General features: G+C 45.5%; 1 protein-coding gene across 1 annotated transcript in view; it reads left to right on the top strand.

Annotated features, from left to right (window-relative positions):
- Rhpn2 (rhophilin Rho GTPase binding protein 2) overlaps positions 1-26768 on the top strand; it is a 69346-nt gene that overhangs the window by 24192 nt on the left and 18386 nt on the right. The window contains exons 3-8 of the mRNA XM_041654359.1: positions 11375-11503; positions 14057-14132; positions 20239-20316; positions 20636-20760; positions 21842-22008; positions 26384-26571. Coding sequence (XP_041510293.1) covers positions 11375-11503; positions 14057-14132; positions 20239-20316; positions 20636-20760; positions 21842-22008; positions 26384-26571 — 763 coding nt within the window. The remainder of the gene's footprint in view (positions 1-11374; positions 11504-14056; positions 14133-20238; positions 20317-20635; positions 20761-21841; positions 22009-26383; positions 26572-26768) is intronic.

Genomic DNA, 26768 nt, shown 5'->3' on the forward strand with positions numbered 1-26768 from the left:
GTCCTTTTGAACTTGAGGCCGAGGAGCCATTGTCACGTGGGAACTTTGCATGGTAGACAGGTCACGTGTAAGGCTAGGCTGGGATGCATGAGACCTTGTCTCAAAGGAAAGAAAAGACCCCAGAGGCTCCAGGTTGATGGAAATCATGTGGTGTGTGTTTGGTAGTGGAAGGAAGAAGTTGGTTGTGGCCAGGCTGACTATTTACACTGGTGGCATGACTTCTGAAGGCACTAACTGTGGGGTCTTGTCTTCCCAAATGGTTCTTACAGCACATACACACTCTTGTGAAAACTGAGTGAGCCGATTCTTCCCTTGTGACACAGGTCGCAGAGTTGTGGTGGTGTACTTTTTCTTGACAGGCATGAGCCAAAACACTCTCTGCCTGATGCCTCTCAGACTTGGGTTCAGTTGCCAGGCTATGGCTTCAGAGAGAGACGCACAACTGGGCCACGGCTATAAAAAGGCCACCTTCCTCTGAGAAGGTCCATGGAAGCCATCTCTTTTCATTCAGAAAAGCAGCCTGGGTACGGAGCACAGTAACCAACAAACCCAACACTCTATCCTTGCAAACAAACCCAGTCCTCCATCCTTGCTCCCTGACCAGAGCCAGATGGTCCCAGATTTGTCTATCCTATAGCCTGGCCCAGAGATTGCTGGTAACACCTGCCATCTTGCCAAAGTATACTGTATTTGAGAATGCTTCTTCCACCAATGAATGCATGAAAAAAACCTCACCTGTTCTAGAAACCGCTCAAACCTCAGGATCGATTTCTGAGTCATCTTTGTACCCAAAGCCAATTGCTCTGGCTTTGTAGTGACCTGACCAGGCTGGCCTCGAACTCACAGATCTACCTGCCTCTGCCTCCCAAGTGCTGGGATTAAAGGCGTGCGCCAACACCCCCTGGCTGTAGTGACTTTTTACATCAATAGCACACTTCCTCCAAATCTGCTTTACTTTCTCAAAATCATGTTGGCTCTTTTTGGTTCTCTGCAGCTCCCTTCTCAATTACTCTCTCTCTCTCCCTGTCCCCTTCTACACCCCCACCCCCCACCTTCCCCCACCCCCGCTTTCAGTGCTAGGGCCGAGTGCCTTTCTCATGCTGGAGTGCTCTTCCACTGAGGTTGTTAATGAAGTTGGGCTCATCCTGTCATCTCAGTACATGGGACACTGAGAAAGGAAGAGAGAGCCAAATGAAGGAAAGGAGGGAAGGGAGGAAGCTATTACAAGTCTTTCTCTGTCCTGCCAGCTCCCAAATAGTGACACCAAGACTTATTAATTATGAAAGCTCAGCCTACAGCCTGGGTTTGTCCCACTAGCTTTTTTTTTTTAAAAAAAGATTTATTTATTTATTATATGTACAGTATTCTACCTGCATGTATTCCTTCAGGCCAGAAGGAGGTAGCAGATCTCATTATGGATGTTTGTGAACCACCATGTAGTTGCTGGGAATTGAACTTGGGATGGCTGGAATTGCAGCCAGTGCCCTTAACCGCTGAGCTATCTCTCCAATCTCCCATTAGCTCTTCTAACTTAAATTAGCCCATTTGTATCCATCTATGCGTTGCCATGTGACTCGTGGCATTCACCTCTCCTTCTGCATGTCTGCTCCTTCTCTGTTCCCGCTGGGGACCCCACCTTTCTTCCTCCCAGAACTCTCTTTGTCCTGAAGCCATGGCTATGCCTCCTGCCTTGCTATTGACAAGTCACAGTAACAGACACATCTTCACACAGTGTTGTTGTAGGAGACTGCTTGTTCGTTTTTCAGCCACCCAGAGTCCCAAAATATCCACACAGAAACTGTATTAATTAAATCACTGCTTGGCCTATTAGCTCTAACTTCTTATTGGCTAGCTTTTAAATCTTAATTTAACCCGTTTCCAATATTTTAATTTTTACCATAATACTTGTGGCCTACTGGCAAGCTTCTGACATGTCTGTCTCCAGCCACGACTCCATGGCTTCTCTCCAACTCCACCTTCCTTCTCCCAGCATTCAGTTTAGTTTTCCCCGCCTAGCTCTGTTCTGTTCTGCTCTGCTATAGGCTCAAAGCAGTTTTCTTTATTTATTAGTGGTAATCACAGCATACTGAGGGGAATCTCACATCACAGTATAAAGGAATATTTACAACAGGGAGTGGTAAAAGTGTGCATTGGAGCTGGGTGGTGGTGGCCCACGTCTTTAATTTTAGCATTTGGGAGGCAGAGACAGAAGGACTAAGAGTTTTGGACCAGCCTGGGCTATAGTGTAACTGTCTCGCCAAAAAACAAATCAGAACAAAACTTAGACTATGAATATGACCACGTTCAAGGTTGGAGAATTAGTTCAGTAGTTAAAGAGTGTGTGCCGCTCTTGCAGAGGACCCAAGCTGGATTCTCAGCACCATGCCAGGTGGCTCACAGCTGTCACTTCAGCTCCAGGAGGACCTGACACCTCTGGCTTCCTCAAGCACCAGCACTCATGTGTACACACATGTACACACACACGTACACACACACACACATGCAATAAAAAGAACACAAATCTTAGCCAGATATGGCTGGTACATATCATTAATGCCATCTTGGGAGGCAAAGACAAGTAGCTCTCTGTGAGTACAAGGCCAGCATGGTCTTTAGAGTGAGTTCCAGGTCCACGAGCCAGGGCTATATAATGAGGCCCTGTCTCAGATAGATAGATAGATAGATAGATAGATAGATAGATAGATATTGATAGTCAGATGTAGTGGCGCACCTTTAATTCCAGCACTTGAGAGACAAAGGTAGGTGGTTCTTTGAGTTCAAGGCCAGCCTGGTCTACATAGGGAGTTCTAGGACAGCCAGAGCTGTTACACAGAGAAACCCAATCTTGAAAAACTAAAAATAAATAAATAAACAAACAGATAGTTGCCTTTTATATCAAACCTGACAAAGAACATCTCTCTATGAAAGCTGGGAGCTACCATCATATTTACTGGTCAAAGACTGATTGCTTTCCTCTTCTGAACAAAGCAATAAGGTCACTCTTACACTCTTTTCCTTTTTGCAGTGCTGGGAATGAACCCAGGGCCTTCTACATGAAAGTGTTGAGGAGATAATTTGTGACCTATTTGTGGATGATGAGAGAAGGTTTTCTGTTTGGTTTTGGTTTTTTGTGTAACGGTGTAAACGAATGCAGACAGATTGTAAAAATATATATACAGCTTTAATGGCGAAATAGACTTACAAAACCACTGTTCCAGTGGAGACCAGGAAAGCAGAAGGGACGGCTGGGAGCACGCTCGCCAAATTTATAGGCAAACATTAGCCCGAGGCTAACACGCCCCCCAAGGGGTGGGACTTATCCCTACATCTCCCCTTTTTGTCTAAATAAGACAGAACCAAACCAAATACAACTATATACAATAACAACAAATAATAAATATAACAAACAATATTGAGAACAAAAGCTTTGCTAGACATTCTATCTCAAGGAGTCCAAATAATGTAGAGAGTAACTACAATTATATAATCCTCAACTCCGTCAAAGATCTGAGAAGGGAATAAACACTACTCAACAAACGAGATATATCCAAAATGTGCAACAATTGACAGAGACAACTGACTACCTGGACAATCACCCAAAGTCTCGTTTGCAATGTTGAGTCAACCAATTTTGGCTAAGGCCTAACATAACTGACATACCATTATTAAAGGCAAGGAACTTTTCAAAACTATCTTACCCTGTCTTGGCAGAATATGACAGTCTTGTTTTATCCATTGATGCACGCTCTGTATCTCTGTCAGTGGTTGAGGTATGGGCATTTCTTTGCCCAAAGGCCAGTTCTGCCAAATAGAAAGGCTCCAGGTGGAGTGTCTTTGGTGCTCAACATTCTCTCGGGAATAGAGCGGTGTTGCCAGGAGCAATTGTGTCTCACTATCACGAAACTCTGAGTTAGATTAAAGGCCATTTTCTACAGCTCTTTGAAGAGGTCGAAGATTATCTATACTGAGTATAATCTGTATATATCTAGAGAACCTGATTAGTCTAATTATAAATGACAAACTTAGATGACTATTTATCTATATAATTCTCAATATCTATCTAACTTAAAGACTAAGACAATAAACAACTGTGTAACAAATGAGGATAATGACCTCCAAATATAAACACTGTACAAATATACATTGCAATATGGCAAATATATATCAATACACAAACATTATATAAGTATCTTAATCAGAGGTAGTAATGTACACTGCAATATGGTAAATATATACAATATATATTTATCAATACGATATATGTCAATACATAAAAATGTTTTAAACAGAGATAGAAACATGCATGCATACAATAGTCAATATAATTTAACTTTGTATCAATATACAAGAATGGATACCAATATATTTGTCTAAAAGCAGTAACTCACAAATAAAAATCTATTATCCCATCATTCCCTCTTTTTTTTTTTTTCAAAATGATCCCTGAGCTTATAAAATTCTTTCCCCAACCTCCCAAACCCTAAATGATGTCCCTAAACCCAGGGGTAAACTTTACTGGAAGAGGGGACGTCGTCCTCTAGAATTACTTCCAACTGTCATGGGGGCAACGTTCTTTCTGGGGGATCCTGTGAAAGTAAAATGATGGTTAAATTTCAAGATCAATGTCTTTTAAAATTGCAAATACTCTCTGAGTATTTTGTGGAGGTCTGGCCAGAATGTTGTACAAGATGTGCACCATTCAGCTAACCAAGTTGGGATCGTCTTGTGCAGCTGGTATCCAAAACAGGTCTTGTAGTAGCGCTATCAGTATCATGACGTCATATCAACCAGGTAGAGTTGTTGTTGTGGGGCCCCATCTTCTTCCTGGAAACTTCAAATGTCACTTCAGGAAAAACTCATTGTTCATTGTGAAAAACTTAAACATTAATCATATAGACATATATAGACATGCATAAATATATTCAATGAAAGGCATGATAGATATATTCAATGAAAAGTATGATAGATATGAAGAAAAGCAAAGATGTTTCTAAACTCATATTTCTTTCTGTCCCATATCATGGCTCTTGACATGAGACAGAAACTCCAGAAACTCTGGGTTTTTCTCTTACTAACAGGCTTGGAATTGGAGAGGGACTGAGCCAGAGTCCAACTTCAAAACCAGCTCTACATATTTATAAAGAAATGTTTAATAAGACATATATATATATACATATATATGTATATATATATAAATTAATACTTACAAAATGTGTCCATCCATCAGTAATTAAATATTCAGGGTTCCTTAATTTCTTTGAAGATGAGTATTTTCCTGTGGAGATAAGAAAAGAACCCTGCCTCCAACCTATCTGTATTTCTTACCATCAGTATGCTCGCCATCCTTATGAAAGAATTGTTATTTATCTTTTCCAAGTGGCTTCTCTTCTTCAAACCGAACCTTTATTAATTTTGACGGTATCCACAATTTTTCCTCACCTGTGGAGATAAGAGCAAAACCCCTTCCCCAGTGTAACACATCTCCTGGCTTCCATTGTGAGGTCAGCACATCCTTGAAATAAACTGGTTGATTTAGTTCAGTAGACTTTTCCATTATCCAATGTCTTTCTGCAGCTGTTGTTCCCTTCTCATTAGCATTGAGAAAATTCAAGGTTAACAAAGCATTATGTAACCTATTTCTGGGGGTGTTTTCCACCCCTTTCTGTTTGTTCAGCATATCCTTTATAGTTCGATTTGATCTTTCTATGACTGCTTGACCTGTAGGATTGTATGGTATACCTGTAACATGCTTGATATTGTAATAATCAAAAAACCGTTTCATTTTCCTAGAAACATAAGCAGGTCCATTATCTGTCTTTATTTGTGTAGGTATACCCATGATAGCCACTACTTCTAATAAATGAGTGATTACTGAATCAGCTTTTTCTGAACTTAAAGCAGTTGCCCACTGAAAGCCTGAATAAGTGTCAATGGTGTGATGAACATATTTTAATTTGCCAAATTCTGCAAAGTGGAACACATCCATCTGCCAGATTTCATTCCTTTGGGTGCCCTTTGGATTAGCCCCTGCAGGCAGTGGCGTTTGGTTATAGAAAGAGCAAGTAGGGCATTTCTTTACAATCTCCTTAGCTTGTTACCATGAAATAGAAAACTCTTTCTTAAAACCTTTGCTATTAACATGATGTTTTTTGTGAAATTCAGAGGCTTGTAGCACACTACCAATCAATAGTTGATCAATTTCTGCATTACCTTGTGCTAGAGGACCTGGCAGACCCGTATGGGATCGGATGTGTGTTATGTACATAGGGCAAAGCCTGTTCCTGTTCAAATCTTGAACCTGGAGAAACAATGAGGTTAGTTCTGTATCATCAGGTATAAATTCAGCAGTTTCAATATGTAAAATAACTCTTTCTGCGTATTGTGAATCAGTGACTATATTAATAGGTTCTTTAAAATCCCTTAGCACCATAAGAATGGCATATAATTCCGCCTTCTGGACAGAATTATAAGGACTTTGTTCCACCTTACCCAAGTCTTCTGATTTGTAACCTGCCTTCCCTGATTTATTGGCATCAGTATAGAATATACGGGCTCCAGTTATTGGAGCATCACGGACGATTCGAGGAAGAATCCAAGAAGTTCTCTTTATGAAGTTAAGCCTCTTGCTTTTTGGATAGTTGTTATTAATGTCTCTCAAAAAATTAGCACAAGCTCTTTACCATGGTTCATTATCTTCCCATAATTTCTTTAGTTCATCAGCAGTGAAAGGCACTATAATTTCTGCTGGGTCTATGCCTACTAGTTGACGAAGTCTCAGCTTACCTTTTATAATTAACTCAGAGACTTTTTCCACATAAGTTTTCAGTTTCTTACTTGGTTTATGTGGTAAAAAGATCCATTCCAAAATAATATCATCTCTCTGCATTAAAATTCCTGTAGGAGAAATTTTTGATGGTAGTATGACGAGAATACAATCGAGCTCTGGATTCACCCTGTCCACATGTGCCTGTTGTAATTTTTCCTCAATCATTGTCAGTTCCTTTTCTGCTCAGCTGTTAATTCTCTGGGACTGTTTAAATCTTTATCACCATCCAAGGTTTTGTTCAAATGAATTATTAGATCAGGTGTTATTCCAATAGCTGGTCGTAGACTGGAAATGTCTCCTAACAGTCTTTGAAAGTCATTAAGAGTTCGTAGGCGATCTCTCCTAATTTGTGCTTTTTGTGTCTTAATTTTTTGCAAACCTATTTTATAACCTAAATAATTAACAGAATCTCCCTTCTGAATCTTTTCAGGAGCAATTTGCAATCCCCATTTAGGTAAAAGTATCTTTATTTCTTAAAACAGTCTGTTCAAGGTATCCATGTTTGAATCGGATAACAAGATGTCGTCCATGTAATGGTATACTATAGATTTGGGGAATTTCTTGTGTATTATTTGCAATGGTTGGTTCACAAAATATTGGCACAGGGAGGGGCTATTTAACATACCCTGGGGGAGGACGGTCCAGTGGTACCTCCTCGAAGGTTGAGAATTGTTATAAGTAGGCACTGTGAAGGCAAATTTTTCTCTATCTTCTTTTTGCAAAGGTATAGTGAAAAAAACAATCCTTTAAATCAATAACTATGAGAGGTCATCCTTTTGGTAATAAAGAGGGCAAAGGAATTCCAGATTGCAGAGGGCCTATAGGTTGAATAACCTTGTTGATGGCCCTGAGATCTGTCACCATTCTCCATTTACCTGATTTTTTCTTAACCACAAATACAGGAGAATTCCAAGGGCTGGTAGATTCTTCTATATGTCCAGCATCTAATTGTTCTTGTACCAGCTGTTCTAAAGCCTGTAACTTTTCCTCAGCTAAAGGCCATTGCTTTGTCCATATTGGTTTCTCAGTCAACCATTTTAGAGGCAAGGCTGTTGGTATCTCTGAAGGGACATCAATTGCTTGTTCTTGTACAGCCCGAATGGCCGGTTTTCTCCGTTTGTAATATCTTTTAATATTATTCTCAGAAATATAGGCTCTAGAAGTAGCAGGAATGTTAATTTCGGTATTCCATTGTTGTAATAGGTCACGACCCCATAAATTCATTGCGATATTGGCTACATATGGCCTTAATTTTCCTATTTGTCCCTCTGGCCCTATATATTCAACCCATCTTGTGCTCTGCCTTACTCGAGATAGGGTTCCAATTCCCAGGAGCTGAACATTTACATTCTGAAGAGGCTAATACGGATGCCAAGATTCTGGGGTAATGATACTTACACCAGCACCTGTGTCCAGCAGGCCAGTAATAAAAATGCCATTTACACACACTCTCAGTTTAGGTCTTTGATCATTTATAGAAGTTTGCCAAAACACACGAAACTTAACTTTCTGATCATTATTGCTTGTAACAGTAGGCATGGGGCTTCCTAATTGTCCTGACAAGGCACGTTCTCTGCAGAAACTGGAAATGACTGAACCATGTTTGCCATGGGGACCTGTGAGGCCCCCCCTCTCACGTTTCCCATCTGTTTCAGGTTGCCGTGTCTATCTCTTGTAGACCTGCATTCATTCGTCCAATGTCTGCCTTTTCCACATCTTCTACATAAACCTGAAGGCTGAGTCCTCCTATTCCTGTTATTTCTAGAAGATGCATTATTATTATTTCTGAAAATCTGTTGTCTACAATTCCTTTTCATATGACCCATTTTGCCACAATTAAAACATTTGGTATTCTGGTGTCTCATTTTACCATTGGAAATTGCTTCTTCTACCCATGCTTCAGTGCCATAAACAAATGTATCAACATTGAGTGTATGCAAGACCCATTCTTCCAAGGGCGCTGATCTGAGCTTTAAAGGGCCCAAAATCCTTTTGCATTCCACATTTGGATTTTCATAAGCCAAAGACTCAATCATTATACATCTTGCTTCTGGGTCAGATATCCCTATTTGTACAGCCTTAGTTAATCTTTGTAAAAAGTCACTAAAGGGTTCTCTCTGACCCTGTTTAACTCTGACAAATGATTCCATTCTCTGTCCTGGGTCTTGTACCCTGTCCCAAGCCCTTAAGGCTGCTGTAGTACACATGGAGAGTGTGTTTTCATCCAAATTAGCTTGTTCCTGAGGGTCGGAAAAGAGCCCTTCACCTAGAATTTTATCTAGGGAAATGTCAATTCCCTTCGCTTTTTCCTGCTGTTCTAAGAGTCTAGCCTCTTGCCTGAGTAAGCATTTCCATTTCAATTGCGGTCCACTCTCAAGTACTGCAGAGCTCAGCTGGAGCCAGTCCGAGGGGGTTGCTCTGCTTGTCGTGGCCCAAGATCTTAGCATCTCTTTAACAAAAGAGGCTTGCATCCCAAAAGTCATGACAGCCTGTTTTATTTCCTTGAGGTCATTCATACGGACAGGCTCCCATGTATCCTCCTTGATGACCCTAGGGTTTTTGGAACCAATCACCTTCTCTGTTGTTATTACTGGAAAGGCAGGTAGGTAGAGCTTTGTGGAAATTGTCCCAGAGAGATTTACCCACAGATGTAGTTAAAATTTGCCTTTCTACCCTTTGCTCTTCTTCATCAGAATTTAGAAATTCCTCAATCTTTTCAATTCTATTCACCATTGCCTTCTGCAATGTCTGAATCTCCTGTCCAGAATTATGTTCCAAAACCTTCATTGAGGATTCTAAAGTATGAAGTTTATCCGTTAGAGATAACATCTCATCTTTGGACATAATTTTTATGGCATAAACCGTGCCTTCTTGTAGTGACAATCTTTCCGTCAATCTGTCATAAGCTTTAGACAAAATCCGATTGTCACATTCAGCAGTTTTGATTCTCTCAGTTAATGTTTCATTTCCTACAGAAAGGGACTGAAGCTTACAATCCAAATCAGCTGTTCCCTCTTCCATAGTAATGAATTTCTCCTTAATATCAGCCACTAATGTTTCAGTTCCTACAGAAACGGACTGAAGCTTACAATCCAAATCTGCTGTTCCCTCTTCCATAGTAATGAATTTCTCCTTTCATCAGCCTGGAGAACTTCAAACTGATTCTTGAGAAAATTGTTGTCATTCTCAATTATTTTTAAGCGTTCAATCTCTGCCTTAAGAATCCTGGATTCGTCTCGTAAAGACTTTATCATATTTCTATTATCAAACCATTTAGTGCCAATGAAAACTATGAATCCCAGAAGGATCCATAGATGTGGGGTGATAGACACCTCTTGTAAAATCTCCCACATGGTACAATTAAAAAAACTGCTAAATTCTTGAACAGTAGTGTGTTCAGACATTTTATTTATAAAAAAAAAAAAAATTTTACCTGCAATGATAGGTTCCTGCCAGTGGTGGTCTCTGTGTTTTTGGAGCCTGTCCTAGAACTAGCTCTTGTAGACCAGGCTGGCCTCAAACTCACAGAGATCCGCCTGTCTCTGCCTCCCAAGTGCTGGGATTAAAGGCGTGCGCTACCACCGCCTGGCCGGCCTCAAACTCACAGAGATCTGCCTGCCTCTGCTTCCCAAGTGCCGGGATTACCTGGCCGGCCTTGAACTCACAGAGATCGGCCTGCCTCAGCCTCCCAAGTGCTGGTATCAAAGGCGTGCACCACCACCGCCCGGCCAAGTCACTTTGTATCAGACCAAATCTGCCACTGTGGAAGCTTTTGTTGCAAAACCGCAGGTACTCGAGTTTCTGCTAATTCAGGCATTGGGGTTCCGCTCCAAACTTAGCCAAGGCAGGCAGGGAGGGGTTAATTGCTCTGGCGAGCAGGTGGGGCAGAATGGGCCTGTGTGGCTGAGACACGCCCGAGTCACAAACTAAAAAACAGCACCCAGGAGGATGCTGTGTTAGCTAGCAGGCTACCCGCTTGAATCGCCCCATGTTGGAAGCCAAAATGTAACGGCGTAAACGAATGCAGACAGATTGTAAAAATATATATACAGCTTTAATGGCAAAATAGACTTACAGAACCACCGTTCCTGTGGAGACCAGGAAAACAGAAGGGACGGCTGGGAGCACACTAGCCAAATTTATAGGCAAACATTAGCCGGAGGCGAACACGCCCCCCAAGGGGCGGGACTTATCCCTACATTTTTGTTCTTTGTCTTTTCTTTTTTCTTTTCTTTTCTTTTTTTGGTTTTTCAAGACAGGCTTTCTCTGTGTAACAGCCCTAGCTGTCCTGGAACTTGCTTTGTAGACCAGGCTGGCCTCAAATTCACAGAGATTCTCCTGCCTCTGCCTCCCAAGTTCTGGGGTTAAAGGCATGTGCACCCCCCTGTTTGGCCCGGTTTTGGTCTTTTCAAGGTTAACTCCTTTCAGGGATTTCTCAGGATTCACACCCAGCAGCTCGCAGTGTTGCTAGACACATCTCAGGTCCATAGCCCAGGGTCTTGGAAGTGGCTCATCTGATGGCATCTATCTCTCTCTTTCTCTCAACAGAGTGGCCACGAACCAGAAGGTGCGGGAACAGGTTCGCCTGGAGCTGAGCTTTGTCAACTCAGACTTGCAGATGCTGAAGGAGGAGCTAGAGGGGCTCAACATCTCCGTGGGAGTGTACCAGGGCACCGAGTGAGTGAGCAGTGTTTTCCAGAAGCTCTCTGGGCCGCATAGTGTGTCCATATCCAGGATACTGCACCAAACTGGTGTAGTGGACCGGGCAGCGCAACAGGAGTGAAAGGGATGAACCTGTGATGGGGTTTGCAGGGAAAGAACTGGAATGCAGATTGAATGCCAAAAAGTATAAACTGCTTTGATGTACGTATTTTACTCTGAAGAGTGGGGAACCTATCTAGATGCCCGTAGGAAGAGGAAACAATGGGATCCTTTAGAAATGGACCCTGATAAATACTTGAGAAATGAAGAATGAGTGTTTGAGGTAAGGCCCTCAGGAAAGCACAGGATTTATTCTCTGTTCCCTGTAGGTGAGTCACAGAGGGTGGTGTGGAGAAATGCCCATGTTTAAGAAGAAATAACCAATGTGGTCTGGTAGCTTGGGGCAATAATCATAGCTATTCAGTGAGCTGAGACAAGAGGATCATGAGTTTGAAGCCAGCTCAAGCTTCATAGAAAAATATTATATCAGAGTAAAAATAAAATGGTCAGGAGATGTAGCTCAGTGGTAGAGTCGCTGCCTAGAATCCCACATTGAGGGGCTGGGGGTATGGCTCAGTAGTAGAGCCCCTGCCTGGAATCCCCCAGTGAGGGTCTGGGAGTGTGGCTCATTGGTAGAGTCCCTGCCTAGAATCCCCCAGTGAGGGGCTGGAGGTAGGACTCAGTGGTAGAGCCCCTGCCTAGAACCCCCCAGTGAGGGCCTGGGAGTATGGCTCAGTGGTAGAGCCCCTGCCTAGAATCCCCCAGTGAGGGGCTAGGGGTAGGATTCAGTGGTAGAGCCCCTGCCTAGAATCCTCCTGTGAGGGGCTGAGGTGTGGCTAAGTGGTAGAGCCCCTGCCTCTACTCCCTGGAGAAGTACCAGGTGGCTCAGTGATGCAGTGTTTGCTTAGTTTGCCCAAGGCCCATTCTTAAGTGTCACAACAAAGCAAAATAACGAAAATGTCCCTAAGGAAGTAGTTCCCCTGTCTTTTGTATGGGAAAGCTGTGCCTTCTGAAGAAGTAAGTTGGTGAGCCTGGGGGAAAGAAGAGATAGTTTCCTGGACCAGCAGAAGGAAGACGCTAGAGCATTTTGAGTCGCTTCGGAATGTGCATTTCTTAATACTAATCCTTGTTTGTCACCTGGGGCATTTCTCAGAAGGAGAGACAAGCATTCATGCTGGAACCCTGCTGGCTTATTTGGCCTGCGACACCTGTGTTTGTCTGGCTTACCTGTGGGCTCCTAGTGCAGTTTCAAAAATCCAGGGAGAACAAACAACAACAAACCCAATCCACCCCAACCCCACCTCCTCTGCAAGATTCTCTTCTGGTGTCCATAGGGGCTAAGAGGCTCAGGCATTCTGGGCAGGGCAGTAGCCTATTCTGGGTTCCTGTGCACTGTTGAAGAAGAGCAGGAGTGTTCTTCCTACAAAGGTGGATGCTTGCAGCTCCGTGTGGCCACTCCTCGCCGTGGTTTCAGTTCATCTCCGGTGTCTCCGGGAAAAATTAACTGTCATGAGAATTCCAAGGAACACCTTTCACGTTTTCCAACTGAACTATCTTTTTTAGTTCTTTAGGTTTCTCAACTCTTATGTGAGGTGGGCAGAGAAATCATGAGAAAACTCAGAGAGACCCAGGCCACAGAAAGTCATGTTAGTGCCACCCTGGAGGTCCCCTAGTGTCAGCTTATCTGTGGTTCCTCTTCTCACTGGGGCAGTTGCTGCCCTGCAGGGTCTCCAACAGTAAGACCCAGACATACCTGCTTCCCCCAGGGTTCCGCCTTCTGGGGAGGCCACAGGCCTGGGTTGGGTCTCACGTGCCTTCAGCACCATTGTGCTACAGAGGCCGTTTCAGCTTTCAGTCGCGGTCCACTCAACCCTGCCCAGCATTCCTGGCCTTCTCCCTGGGCCAGGCTCAGCAGCCCATGGAGGTCTCTTGTTACAGGTCAAAGAGCTAATTCCTTATTTGCAAAGCACAACACTTCCTTCTGGCCCTGCCCTTAGGAATGTAAGGTCCAGGGAGCATTCATAGGTCAATCTGTGGGGTGACAAAGTGGCCGCTGGGGGGGGATATACAGTAAGATACATGGTATGACATGCCCCTAAAAGAAGAGAACGTTGAGAGGTTCTATCAGGGAGATGTTGGGGGCGGGACACACACGCATGCGAGTGTGCGCATGTACACACACACACACACACACGGTGACAGAGGTTATAGTCTAGAGGGAAGTCCAGTGTTACAAAATGCATGTCGGGAATGGTGAGAACCCCAGATGTGAGCCTCGTGCATTTGGGCAGTCCTGTATACAACCCTAGCGCAATTGTCAATAGAGCTAAGACAGAGATGAGCCCAGTCAAGGCAGTAGGGGGCTGCTAAGTTAGGCTCCATCTCCAGCATCTTAGGATGCTGATGTTTGTACTGGGTTGACCTAGAGGATGGGGTTCAAGGATCTGAGCTGGCTGTTGGAGGAAAGGCCGTGGGTGCAAAGGGGCTAGGCTGGGGTAGGTTGTTCATGTACCTCTTGTGTTCTCATAGGGAGGCCTTCACCATCCCTCTGATTCCTCTTGGCCTGAAGGAAACCAAAGAAGTTGACTTTTCAGTTGTCCTCAAGGTAAATCTCAAACAGCGGACTCTGGGCTCAGGGTGGAAATGATTTAGGTACCATGATTCGAGTGTCGGGTGATGTCTGTGAGGTGACCCTGAAACCTCACTTGGCTGCTTAGGAGAATTTTGTATATTTATTCCTCTGAAACTCTTTTTTTTTTTTTTTTTTAATTTTTCGAGACAGGGTTTCTCTGTAGCTTTTGTTTATTTATTTTTTTTGCTTTTTCAAGACAGGGTTTCTCTGTGGTTTTGATTCCTGTCCTGGAACTAGCTCTTGTAGACCAGGCTGGTCTCGAACTCCCAGAGATCCACCTGCCTCTGCCTCTGCCTCCCAAGTGCTAGGATTAAAGGTGTGCGCCACCACCGCCCGGCTCCTCTGAAACTCTTGCTGTCATCATTCTGACATGCTGTCCGTCCCTGTTAGGGTCTGGGACAGGACCCCAGGATGTTGTGCCTGCAGGCAAGTCCTCTGCAGTAAGCGGTGTTCTTAATCTGTCCTTGGTGATTCCGTAGCTCCTTTTGTGTGCCTGACAAAAGACAGATTATAGTCTGTTTTAGTGTCTTTATTCGCAAAGATTTGTTTAAAATTTACATTTATTTACATATGCATAGATTTATTTGTGTGTTCTCTGTATGTGTATGTATGCGTATGTAGTGTATTTGTGTGTATTCATCTGTATGTGTATGTCCTGTGTGTGTGTATGTGTGTGTGTTCATCTGTATGTGTATGTGTGTGCTCTCTGTGTGTGTATGTATGTGTATGTGTGTGTGTATTCATCTGTATGTGTATGTCCTGTGTGTGTGTGTTTACTTGCAGAAAAGTGGACATGCAAACCTTTATGGATGTATGAAGGTCAGAGGAGAATTTGCAGCTGTGTCTTTTCTTCCATCAGTTGGGTCCCAGGAATGGAACTCAGGTCATTAGACTTGGCAGCAAGTGCCTTTACCCTCTGTGCCATCTTGCTGTTCCTTTTTTTTGAGACAGTCTCACTATGTAGCCCAAGCTGGAACTCATATGCATGAGATGCCTTTGGAGGCCAGAGGTCGTAGGCTCCCCTGGATCTGGAGTGAGGGGCAGCAGCACGTCACCTAATGTGGGTGCTAGGACGCTAACCCAGATCCTCTGCAAGAGCACCTCTCTAGCTGCTCCAAATGTATCTTATAAGAACAGTTGGTTAATACTTTGAAAACATCTTTGACCTCTGTTCTCAAGCAGAGACTGTTTATCTCTTGATATAAATAAACCTTTACCAGGGGCATTTAAAATCATTATTGTTATGATAGATATGGGTATTTGCCTACATGGATATATGTGCACCCTGTGCATGCAGTACTGGTAGCAGCCAGAAGAGGGTGCCGGATCCCCTGGGGTTAGAGACTGTTCTAAGCCACTGTGTGGGTGCTGGGAAATGAAGCCAGGTCTTCTGCAAGAACAGCTCTTAGCTAGTGAGTTAAGTATGTCTCCAACCTCTCCAGGGTCTTCTTTGTTTTTCAAGATAGGGTTTCTCAGGGGCTGGAGAGATGGTTCAGCAGTTAAGAACATTGCCTGCTCTTCCAAAGGTCCTGAGTTCAATTCCCAGCAACCACATGGTGGCTCACAACCATCTGTAATGAGGTCTGGTGCCCTCTTCAGGCCTGCACACAGACAGAATATTGTATGCATAATAAATAAATAAATAAATAAATAAATAAATATTAAAAAAAAAAAGATAGTGTTTCTCTAGTCGCCCTGGTTGTCCTTATTTTATAGACCAGGCTGGCCTTGAACTCAAAAGATCTACCTGTCTCTGCCTCCCAAGTGCTAGGATTAAATGTGTGGACCACCTTATCTGGCTCCTTTTTTTTTTTTTTAAACTTCCACTCTTGTCAAATCCAGACCACATCCCTGTGTGTGTTTGGGGGAGCAGGGGTACTCCAGTTGGAGAAGGGTAGGTAGTAGCAATTCAGGACTCAAGGTTATCAGAAAATTGATTTCTCAGAAGGAAAACATCTTCTGCCACCCTCTCACAGGTGTGCGACCTTCTGGCCATGACCCACCATTGCCCTGTGACTCTAGGCAGTCTTTGAAGGAATGTCTTCAGTCCTGTTTGTGGCATTTCTTTAAGATCTAGCTTAGTGCGAGAGTTACAAGAATGCAGGCATTTTTAAAGGCCACTGTGTCATAGAAACCTGGGGATTTTATGACTTTTGTAGAGATCCAAATAGGTCATGTGCCAAATTCCACATTAAAGTGAGTGTAAAAAAAAAAGCCATGTTGTGCACATGACCAACCACTGCTCAGCTGAGGTTTCCAACCGTGTCATTTTAGCCTAAAAGGGGCCTGCGGATGTCAGTCATGCGCAAATGAGACCAGTTAGCAGACTTTCAATTTTCTCCATTCCACATTTATGCTTGAGAGAAACTCAGACACCGGAGGAGTGGCTGGTGAACTTGATCCAGGCGGGCAGGCAGTTCCCTTTCAAGCCTGACCTGTGTTTCCTTGGAATGTTAAGTCAGGCAAGTCTCCTGATGCGGTTGGGCGATTCGCTCTATTGAAAGACAGAAGCTCCCAAGTAGCCATCTTCTTTTGCAAGCACCACCAGGGCTGGAGGGCATGCTTCAGTAAAGAGTGCTTGCCTAGCTCTAAGACCCTGGGCTCAGCTGAACAGTGGCGCACACACCTTTAATCCCAGCCCTTGGGAAGCAGAGGCAGGTGGACGTTTGTGAGTTTGAGGCCAGCCTGGTCTTCAGAGTAAGTCTGAGGACAGCCAGGCTACACAGAGAAAACCTGTCTGGGGCGGGAAGAAATGCCATTAAAATAAATTCCTTTTCCAGGCAGTAAGGTCACGCGTGGCTCAGGCTGGCCTTGAACTCCTGGCACTCCTGCCTCTACTTCTCAAGTTGACACCACCTCTAACTTTATGTGTTTGCAATACTGGAGTTTGGACCCGACGCTGCACAGATGGCTAGGCAGGTGCCCCAAACTACATTCCTAGCACCCATTTTTGCTTTTGTCTTTTGAGACAGGGTATCTATGTAGCCATCCCATCTCCCTGCCTCAGCCTCCTAGCTGCCAGGTTTCCAGGTGCACCTTACCGCACCTGGCTGCCACACATATTGCTTCTGTGGTTTGGCAAGCTTCCCCCCAAATGTTGGGTTTATTTTTTCCTTAGTGCCTTTTAGTTTAGTGTTTATTTTCTGTGTTTTGCATGCATCTGTATGTGCTTTCGCAGATGTGCTCACCTGTGTGTGTGTGGAGTCCAGAGGTTAAAGCTGGGTGTGTTCTGTGGAGCACCACCTGACGTAGTTGTTTGTTTTCTTGGACGCGGTTTCTTCTGGCTGTCCTGGAACAAGCTCTATAGACCAGGTGGCCTTGAACTACAGAGATCCGCCTGCCCCCGCCTCCGAGCACTGGGATTAAATGCACGCTCCACCACTGCCTGGCTGCACCTTATTTTTTTAAACTATACTCCTTCGTTAACTCTTGGAGTATTTCATATATTCATGTCAGGTACTTTGGTCATATTTACCCTCCTTCTCCCACTCCCCCATGTCCCCTGCCACTTCCCAACTTTACGCCTTTTTATTTTTATAACCCACCAAATCCTATTTGAGTTGCCCACATACTAGGGGACCTGGGTCCACCCATGGCATCACTGTGGATCTACTGCAGGCCACACCCTTAAAGAGAACCAGCTCTCCTTCAATTGGAAGCCACTCAGTTATGGTGGGAGTTTATGAGCTCCCTCTGCTCGGCTGGAGCATTGACTCGGTGGGTCTAGTGCAGGCAACCACAGCCTCGGTGGGTTCACAGAGTGCACGGGTCTTTCCCGAACCACCTCGCTGGTCTGAGGCAGGATCTCTCATTGAACCTGGAGCTTGTTCAACCTTTTGTTTTGAGTATCCGATCAGTGAATTCCTAATCTCTGGTTATCTCCCCCTTTTGGGGTTCCGAGCATGCACCATAGACCCAGCTTCAAACATGGATGCCGAGGATGAAATCCCAAGTCCTGACGCTTGTGCAGCAAGCACTTTGTCCGCTACGCCACCTTCTCACTCCCTTGATTTATTTATTTATTTTGTTTTTGTTTTGTTGTTTTGGTTAGGTTAGGTTTTTTTCGAGACAGGGTTTCTCTGTAGCTTTAGAGCCTATCCTGGCACTAGCTCTTGTAGACCAGGCTGGCCTCAAACTCACAGAGATCCGCCTGCCTCTGCCTCCCGAGTGCTGGGATTAAAGGCGTGCGCCGCCACCACCCGGCTCCTTGATTTATTTTTTAAGATTTTTGTTATTTTCAATGTATATGTCTGTGCCCTGTGCACATGCGTGCTGTCCCTAGGGGTTAAAAGAAGGCATCCAATCATCTAGAATTGGAGTTACAGATAGTTGTGAGCCACCATGTGTCTGGGAATTGAACCCAGGTCCTTTTGAAAGAACAGTCATGTTTCTTAATTGCTAGGAATCTCTTGAAACCCCCTCCTCCAACTTTTATATATTAACTTTTAGGATTTTTTTGAATTTAGCAATTTTTTTTTTTTTGAGACAAGGTTTCTTTGTGTAGCCCTGGCTGTCCAGGAACTCACTCTGTAGACCAGGCCCAGGCTGGCCTCAAACTCAGAGAGATCCACTTGGCTCTGCATCCCAGTGCTGGGATTAAAGGTGTGCGCCACCACCACCTATCTAAAAATGTCTTTAAAAAGGAAGAAAAATAGAATAGGTAAACTTCAAGTTTAGGTTTGTATCCCAGAATATACTGTGTGTATACAACTAATCTTGAAACGTCTGCAGCCAGAAGCATCAACAGTCCCAGGGGTTTTGGTTAAGGGCTACTTGTCTAACTTGTATATGCTATGGAGCCTGTCGTGGGTCACCTCCCCTGGGTCAGTGTGAGCTGAGTGAAGGGGAAGGAGCTTCAAACAGCGCCTGGCAGATGGCAAATGCCCATCACTGTCTGCTGAAGGACCACCTGCACTCCGAGCAGTTGTCAAACAGTGGGTTACTCTACTCTCAGTTAAAGAGTCGTACTGGGGTATCTTCTAAGCCTAACCACCAGGGCTGTTCACACAAAGGTCCCCATCCCATCCAGCTATCATCCCTAGGCCCAGGTCACGTTGGCTTCAAAGGCCATGTGTCTGGGCTGGAGAGATGGCTCAGTGGTTAAGAGCATTGCCTGCTCTTCCAAAGGTCCTGAGTTCAATTCCTAGCAACCACATGGTGGCTCACAACCATCTGTAATGAGGTCTGGTGCCCTCTTCTGGCTAGCTGTATACATAATAAATAAATATTTAAAAAAAAAAAAAGGCCATGTGTCCAGGTACTGAGTCAGCATAACAGTGGAGGGTCTGGGTGCTTGCGGGTCTGTCAGAAGTAGTTAAAGTATCATCATTTAACCGTTATAGAGACATTGTTCCCTTCTTTCAATTTTTTTCTTTGCATTAAAAAAATATTATTTTCCCAGCCTGATCTACTGATCTACAGAGCAAGTTCTAGAACAGCCAGAGCTACACAGAGAAACCCTGTCTTAAAAAACCAAAACTCACAGAGATTCACCAGCCTCTGCCTCCCGAGTGCTGGGATTAAAGGCAGGCACCACCATTGCCTGGCCATTTGTGGTGAAAGAAAGAAAAAACGGGGAGGTCTGTGTTAGAATGAGCTAGGATGCTGTCGTAAAGAAGATGGAGGATGAGGGACAAGGGTATGCAGGGCTATTTGTCTCAAAGGGACAAAGAACTGCCTCTGGATAGAGGAGACAGGCATGATGGCACAAAGGCAAATGGTGGTTTTACCTTGTTACCATGAAGTGTTTAATTTTAATTGGGTGTGTTAATTAGGAGAGCTCAAGGGGACTTGTGAGTGATGGACCTTGGTAGTCCTGTTGCAGGAGGAAGAAGTGCCAAATAATGGAATAGACTTTGGTGGCTAGCTTTAGGAATGTAACCTAAGGGTTTTTAGCAAGGCAGAGGGAGTTGGGGAGAAGGGCCAGGCCTGCCAGAGCCACATGCTGAGTGGGCTAGTGTCCCCTCAGGGACAGAACACCCCCGCTCCCCTACGCCCCTGGTCTTGTATGTGCCGGTTACCCCCATCCACGAGGTGCAGCTTCAGCTGCTGACTCAAGCCGTGTCTTTTTTTCTGGCAGGATTTTATCTTGGAGCATTACAGCGAAGACAGCTATTTGTACGAAGATGACATCGCAGACCTTATGGACCTGCGGCAGGTGAGTCAGCTCTGCTTGCCTCAGCTTCGGGACATCCTAAGGCTGACACTCATAGCCTCCGAGAGTCCAGGACGCTGGGCATGGGGAATGGCTGTCAGGATCATCCGTGGCACTTGCTGTACCTGAAAACCATAGAAGGGGTGATGTCCCCATGATGGGGCCGGGGCTGGGGTCCCGGATTCCTCACTTTGACTCCGTCCCCTCCGCTACCTCTTCCGGAGTTCATGATACCCACAGCATGGTGTGTATTTGAGTGTTCCTGTACGGGTCCTGGGCCATGACCCTCAGCTTGTTCACCCCTCCACGGCTTCCTTTTCAGGCTTGCCGAACACCCAGCCGGGATGAGGCGGGGGTTGAGCTGCTCATGTCCTACTTCATCCAGCTGGGCTTTGTGGAGAGCAGGTTTTTCCCGCCCACCCGCCACATGGGGCTCTTGTTTACCTGGTAGGTGCTCTATGGGGTCCCCTCTGCTGTGCACCTCATTCTGACTGTGGTGTTTGCCTAGCAGGTGGGGGTGGGGGTGGTGACTGTGGTGCCAGGGGGCAGGGACTGTCGGTGGTGAATCGATGTTTGTGTAAAGAACAAGAGACGGAAAGAAAGCCTGCCCCCAGGGCTTCTTCATATGGGGGGGCCGTTTCTCTGTGTGTGTTCATTTTGTCATTGAGGGAGAACCAGAGCTCTCAGGTGGCACTAATGAGAAGCAAGACAGATTTTTTTGTTGTTGTTGTTTTGTTTTTGAGAAGATTCTTTTCTTTCATGGGGCTGTGGGTGTGAGCTGGACCTGAGTTTGATCCCAATGACAAGGGCAGCAAAAAGAGAGTTTTTGTTTTGTTTCGTTTGATTTCTCTGTCTAACAATCCTGGCTCTTCTGGAACTACTCTGTAGACCAGACTGGCCTTGAACTCTCAGAGATCTGCCTGCCTTTGCCTCCCGAGTGCTGGGTTTAAAGGTGTGCGTCTACACTGCCACCACCTGGCTTATTTTTAAGATAGGATTTCACTATGTAGTCCCAAGGTTCCTTTAAACTGACCTCAAACTGGTTGTGATCCTCCTGTCTCTGCAACCCAAGTGCTGTGGTTATAGTTGTGTACCACCGGAAGGAGGTTTTAAAACTTGAAACAAAACATTTGATTCTTCCCCATGATAATTTAAAGACTAATATGGTTCCTTGAGAAAGGTTCTTGCTAGGTGGTCCAGAGTGTCAAAGTCACAATCCTCCTACCTCAGCCTTCAGAGGGTGCCAGGATGATAGGCATGGGCCACCAGGTCTGGCTTGTGGGGATATTTTTCTGTTTTTCTTTTGAGAAAGATTTGGGTGGTTTCCAATTCATGGTCCTCCTGCCTCAGCCTCCTGAGGCTGGGATGGTAAGTGTCAGACTTGTCATCTTGCTTGGAAACAAAAACCTGCTTGCCTGTGCACCTTTGAATTTCACGTGAGAAGTGAGTCTTGTTTTGACGTGCCCAAAAGTGGCATTGACTAGCCAGGCCCTCATCTGTCTGATCAGAACCTATTTGTTTTGCATAGGTATGACTCCCTCACCGGGGTTCCGGTCAGTCAGCAGAACTTGCTACTGGAGAAGGCCAGCATCCTCTTCAATATCGGGGCACTGTATACCCAGATTGGGACCCGCTGTAACCGGCAGACACAGACCGGGCTGGAGAGTGCAGTGGACGCCTTCCAGAGAGCTGCAGGTGTGTGTCCTCCGGGACAGCCACGCTACAGTCTTGAACCCGCCGGGTGGCATCAATGGTGCTGAATCTCTGACCCCAGCCGAAAAGAGTCCTGCTTGGGTCCTCTGCAGACCCATCAAGTACTAAAGCCTTCCAAGTCTGATAAGAGCCCGGGCATGGCTCCAGAATTAGAGCTCTTGCCTAAAAGCTCCTAATGAGGGGCTGGGGGTGTGGTTCAGAGGCAGTAGGAGGAGGTTTGACCGGCTTGAGGGAGACTCTAGGGTCAATCTATAAGGTCACACACATAAAGGAGGAAGGAATGGCTGTGTAACTTCTTGGTGAGACTTGCTCAGTGGTTGACGTCATGTGACCTCAGTACAGTAGGGCTCATATGCATAGTGAGGCTTGTGGTTAGTGATTAATTTTTTCTAGGTGAGTGGCTTCGGCGTCGGCCGGGACTATTTCTCAATAATGGGAATACAGTAACTTGCCCTCGCTAGTGAAGATGTAGCCGTTAGAGTTTTCTATTAGTTGTTACTCTAGTGATATTTTATTTGTGTTTTAATAAATAAAGCTTGCCTGAAGACCAGAATAGCAAAGCAGCGAAGCTACTAGAGAGTTCTTACCTCTGTCCTCAGTGTGACTTCAGACTGCAATGCTCTCCACCAGACCTCAGACTGCAGACCGAGACTCTGAGCTCCTGTTTCCTCCCATTTTATATTCCTCTCTAGTGCTGGGATTAAAGGCGTGCCCCACCACCATCCGGCCTCTGTGGCTAACTAGCGTGGCTGCTGGGATTAAAGGTGTGTGCCACCACTGCCCGGCCTGTATGGCTGGCTAGTGCACTCTAATCTTCAGGCAAGCTTTATTTATTAAAACACAAATAATTCTCACTGTATGTTACTATATGGGTCAGTACAGTGATCTATGCATAAGGGGACGTGTTCCAAGACGTGTGTAAACTACTAACAGTTCTGGAGCCTGTTTGGGGCCTGGAGATGGAGCTCAGGGATAGGATGTTTGCTTAGCATGTGCGGGGCTCTAGGTTTGACCCCCAGTGCTACAGACAAATGAAGGGAATGGAGAAAGAATTCCCACATATGCCCATATCTGTGATAGACTGGGCACAGTCAAAGATTAACAACTAACAATAAAGCAGAACAGTGATAACAATGCAACGTGATAAATTGCTTGTTTCTGGAATTTTCCGTGCAATACTATCATATTACAGTTGGCTGAAGGTAACTGAGCCGGAACAAAGCTGAATCTCAGATAAAGGGAATTACTGTTACTATTGCTACTTTTCGGATTATGCTTAACCGGCCAAGTTTGCAGAGCCTGCGGTTGCTGATTTTAGCGCTGTCAGGTACTGCGCACCAGGAGCCTGCTGCTTCTGCTTCTGTCACTCACAGACTGTGCTGCTTGTGGTTCAGGTTGGCCTTGACCTTGGGGTCCTCCTGCCTCAGCCCAAGTGCTAGGGTGACAGCTGAGCCACCACAATCGGTGGCTTGCTCCCCACCCCCCCGCCCCTGTTTTAACTTCATTACCCCTACAGCAGCTCAGCCTGTTATGAACCAGAGTCAGGACTAATAAAGAAAACCAGCTTAGCACCAAGCTGTAAGGGCCGTGTGGTGGGAGTTGGTGTAGTGGGTCAGCCTGGCGCTGATCGCGGTATCAGACTGAGGGCTCCGTGTTGCTCCAGTCTAGCAGGCCTCTGTCTACATAATGGAGGGTAATAAGGGGCGCCGTGATGCAGACCACAGGATGACCTCCAAGTGGCCAGTTGGATAAGTTTGATAGACAGGTCACTTTGCCACCAGCATGACCTTTAACTCACTATGTGGGCTAGGCTGATTTTGGATTTTGAACTTGAGCTGATCCCCTTGCTTCGGCCTCCCGAGGACTGTGATTACAAGTGTGTGCCACCACGCGCCCCTCCAGCCTTGCATCCTTTGGCCTCTCTCTGCGACAGCCTGCCTGGAAACCTCATTCTAAAACCCACAAAGTCCCACAGCTTTGCCATTTTGACTCCTGGAGGCAAGGTCTTGTTAATATTTAGCTCGGGCTGACCGTAAGCTCTTGGTCTCTGGCGTGCTGGGATGGCAGGCTTGTCTAATTGTGGCTGGCCTCTGAGGAGTCCTAGGGAGCCACACTTTGTGACCTGCCTCGGAGGCTTCAGAAATACAAACAAAGGAACTCAGTGACAAGACACGTTGGGGGGGGGGGGGGGACCGACAAACAGCCTGGAGCAGACACCATCCTTCTCTGGGGCGGCAAAACCAGCGGAACCAGTTGGATGGGAGGCCTGCAGTCCAGGCCCCTTCAGCTCCAGGTTAACTGTCCCTCTGTCACTGCTTGACTCGGTTAACCTTTCTCTAACCTTTCTCGGTGGCCACGTGGGCGTGTCCAGTGGAGGGTTCCCCAGGGAAAAGCCCTGGCACTGCTCACTCACCCCACTGGCTTTCTGTTTTCTCCATCACATGCTCAGTCGTGGGTGGGGATGGAGTGTCCCAGGTGGGACAGAGACAAAGGTGCTCAGATGGCTTCCTGGCTTTATGCAGATATAAATGTCCCAGAAGAGAATCCAATGTAAAAGACCGTGGTGAGGGACAGATGTCATAAATTACAGTTTCAACCATTTCTTTTTTTTTATTTTTTTATTTTTATTTTTTTGGTTTTTTGAGACAGGGTTTCTCTGTAGCTTTGGTGTCCGTCCTGGAACTAGCTCTTGTAGACCAGGCTGGCCTCGAACTCCCAGAGATCCGCCTGCCTCCGCCTCCCGAGTGCTGGGATTAAAGGCATGCGCCACCACCGCCAGGCTCAACCATTTCTTTTTTTTTTATGTATTTATTTATTTATTATGTATACAATGTTCTGTCTGTGTACATGCCTGCAGGCCAGAAGAGGGCACCAGACCTCATTACAGATGGTTGTGAGCCACCATGTGGTTGCTGGGAATTGAACTCAGGACCTTTGGAAGAGCAGGCAATGCTCTTAACCGCTGAGCCATCTCTCCAGCCCCCTCAACCATTTCTTGTAGTAAATACGCAGGAGACACAATCGTCTTGTTGACCATTGTTTTTAAGTGTGCGGCCATCAGCACCCCCAGCTCAAGGGTGGCCTCATCACACGCACTGCAGTGGTCCTATTTAGGCGTGTTTTTATTGGCTCGTTGAGACAGGGTCGTCGGGCCACCTTTCTGCTTCATTCTTCCAAGTGCCGGTATTACAGGGGTGTGCCACCATACCTGGCATCTCTCACTAGCAGACTGCAATGTCCCTTTCCTTATTCCTGCAGCTCCTAGTGACCAGTGACCTCTGTTCTACTTTACTCGTCTGACTTTGACTATCCCAGGAATCTTACCAAACAAAATCTCGTACTGTCTGTCCTTCCGGGGCTGGTTTATCATAGTCAGCTTGAAGTTTTCATTCATGCTGGCCACACATCCGAGTTGCAGTCCCGTCTTTTGAGACAGGGTGTTAACTATGCAGCCCTGGCAAGCCTGAAATCCACTGTGTAAACCGGACTGGCTCGGAACTCTCGGAGATCCTCCTCCCTCACTTCCCCAGTGCTGACATTAAAGGCCACCACACCCAGATCATTCCTCATTTGACTGGGGATAAACCTGGGGCTGCTCACACTGTAAGCACTGCTCTCTACCCCAGCTTTACCTCAGCCCCTCACTTTGTTTGGTTTTGTTTGCTTGTTTTTGTTTTTTGTTTTTCAAGGCAGAGTTTCGCTGTAGCTTTGGAGCCTGCCCTGGAACTAGCTCTTGTAGACGAGGCTGGTCTCGAACTCACAGAGATCCGCCTGACTCTGCCTCCCAAGTGCTGGGATTAAAGGTGTGCGCCACCACCGCCTGGCAGCAGTCAGATCTTTAGTGCAATTATTTAGCTCTGCACAAAGGAATGGCTAGATAGTGTGGCACCTGAGAGTCAGATAGATTGTGTGTGTGTGTGTGTGTGTGTGTGTGTAGCCCAGAATGTCTTTGAATTCTCCATCCTCCTACTTCAGCTTCCCTAGCGCTAGGATTAAAGGTGTGTACAACGCACCTGGCAAAATATATATTTTTCAAAATGCTTTAGGATAATAGGTTGTACCACCTTTATATGTATATATATAAATTATAGGTGCCTGCCATGTATACCTGTGTATATGTGTGCATATATAATAGAAACATGTGTATAAGTTGTATATACACATTAGGTTGATGTTAAATAGATAATTTTTCTTTGCATTGTTAGTGACTTGTGCTCAGGCACCCGGGGTGCCATGCAAACACTCATTGATGAGCGACCCCCCCCCAATCCAGTTGTATTTCCTTTTTTCTCTCTCTACATTAGCATGATAAAACCAGTGTGATTTCCTACTAAAGAGCAGCAAATTCTGATTCTAGGGGTTTTAAACTACCTGAAGGAGACATTCACGCACACTCCAAGTTACGACATGAGCCCCGCCATGCTCACTGTCCTGGTCAAAATGATGCTCGCCCAAGCCCAAGAAAGCGTGTTTGAGAAAGTCTGCCTTCCAGGGATCCAGAATGAGTTCTTCATGCTCGTAAAGGTGGCTCAGGAGGCTGCCAAGGTAAAGGCTTCTGAGTTCCTGTGACTTTTGGGTGGGCAGGATCTGCTGGTACGGGTGGCTAGGAGCAGTGCGGAGGTGGGGGGTGGGGTTTGTCATCCACAATCTAAGCGATGTGCCAAGGTGGCTGGCCTGCATTTGCTTGGCAGGTACTGGTGTTTCAGATACGGCTCATCGTTCCCATCTGCGACTTAGCCGAC

This window comes from Microtus oregoni, unplaced genomic scaffold (genome assembly GCF_018167655.1).
Source record: "Microtus oregoni isolate MIOR12 unplaced genomic scaffold, Mior012 000006F_ref0000085, whole genome shotgun sequence".
Classification (NCBI taxonomy): Eukaryota; Metazoa; Chordata; class Mammalia; order Rodentia; family Cricetidae; genus Microtus; species Microtus oregoni.